Consider the following 932-nt stretch of genomic DNA (forward strand, 5'->3'; position numbering starts at 1 on the left):
AACAGAAGCGACTGAGTGGAGCTTCAGGAAGAGCCGGAAACACACGAGTCACTAAAACACAGCAGACAGAGGCCGATTCATTTTAAACCCTAACCACCTGCCGTACCTGATGTTCACCAAGGTCCCGCTGACGTTCCTGGTCTTCATGGGAACAGCCGATCCGGTTCCCAGAAACACCAGCTCTGGGTAGTTTCCTGCAGAATCTGCAGCAGAAAAAAACAAAACTTTAAATCACGGTTCAGAACAACCGACAGCTGGCTGAGAGGAAACACTTGGAGATCGGACCAGAAGGTTCTGCTGCCTGGGCCGAACAGATCTCTCTGCACTTCTTCACGTTCTCCAGGAAGTCGGGGACCTCGGCGGCTGTTTTGATGAAGTCCTGGGTGTTGCAGGAAGGGACGGCTTCCCTGAGGACAGGAGACGAGACGTTAGTGTGAGCGTCACAGAGCGGAGCTGCAGGAGCTGAGGTCAAACCAACCTTTGCCACTCCAGAACCGGCCGGAACTGGAACTTCAGCAGACATTCGGCTCGCACGTTTGACACGCGCAGATCTGTGAGAGACTCCTGAAGGACAGAAAACAAGAAGACTCTAAGTTTTTCTGTCCAACAGCGGATGTTTCAGTGAATCCAGACGGTTTTACTACGGCTGCAACGATACAGAAAATTCACAATTCTGTTCGGTTCAATAATTTAGTCTCACGGTTCGTTATTTCTTCGATACAAAAAAGAGAAATGTCCACGCCCTTTTTAACTTCTAATTTATTTAAATTAATTCTGAACATTTGTTTAACCTCAGAAGTCCAGTTTTTTTATTAAATGTTGTTGAAACATCAAGTTTCTCAGTGGATCTGTGCTCCACAGTGCAGCCTAGGTGCTGCAGCAACGAATCGATAAAAATCGATAAAAATCGATTATTAAAAGCGTTTGCAACG

The 932-nt window shown here is 46.9% G+C and overlaps 1 protein-coding gene across 1 annotated transcript in view; it reads right to left on the bottom strand.

The window, feature by feature from the left end:
* Window positions 1-9: 9 nt before the first annotated feature.
* elac2 (elaC ribonuclease Z 2) overlaps window positions 10-932 on the bottom strand; it is a gene marked incomplete at both ends in the record, with an annotated part of 6981 nt that continues 6058 nt past the window's right edge. Inside the window, 4 exon segments of the mRNA XM_014000488.1 lie at window positions 10-21; window positions 107-203; window positions 286-407; window positions 479-564. Of these exon segments, the coding sequence (XP_013855942.1) occupies window positions 10-21; window positions 107-203; window positions 286-407; window positions 479-564 (317 nt within the window).

This window comes from Austrofundulus limnaeus, unplaced genomic scaffold (assembly GCF_001266775.1).
Source record: "Austrofundulus limnaeus strain Quisiro unplaced genomic scaffold, Austrofundulus_limnaeus-1.0 Scaffold3156, whole genome shotgun sequence".
NCBI lineage: Eukaryota > Metazoa > Chordata > Actinopteri > Cyprinodontiformes > Rivulidae > Austrofundulus > Austrofundulus limnaeus.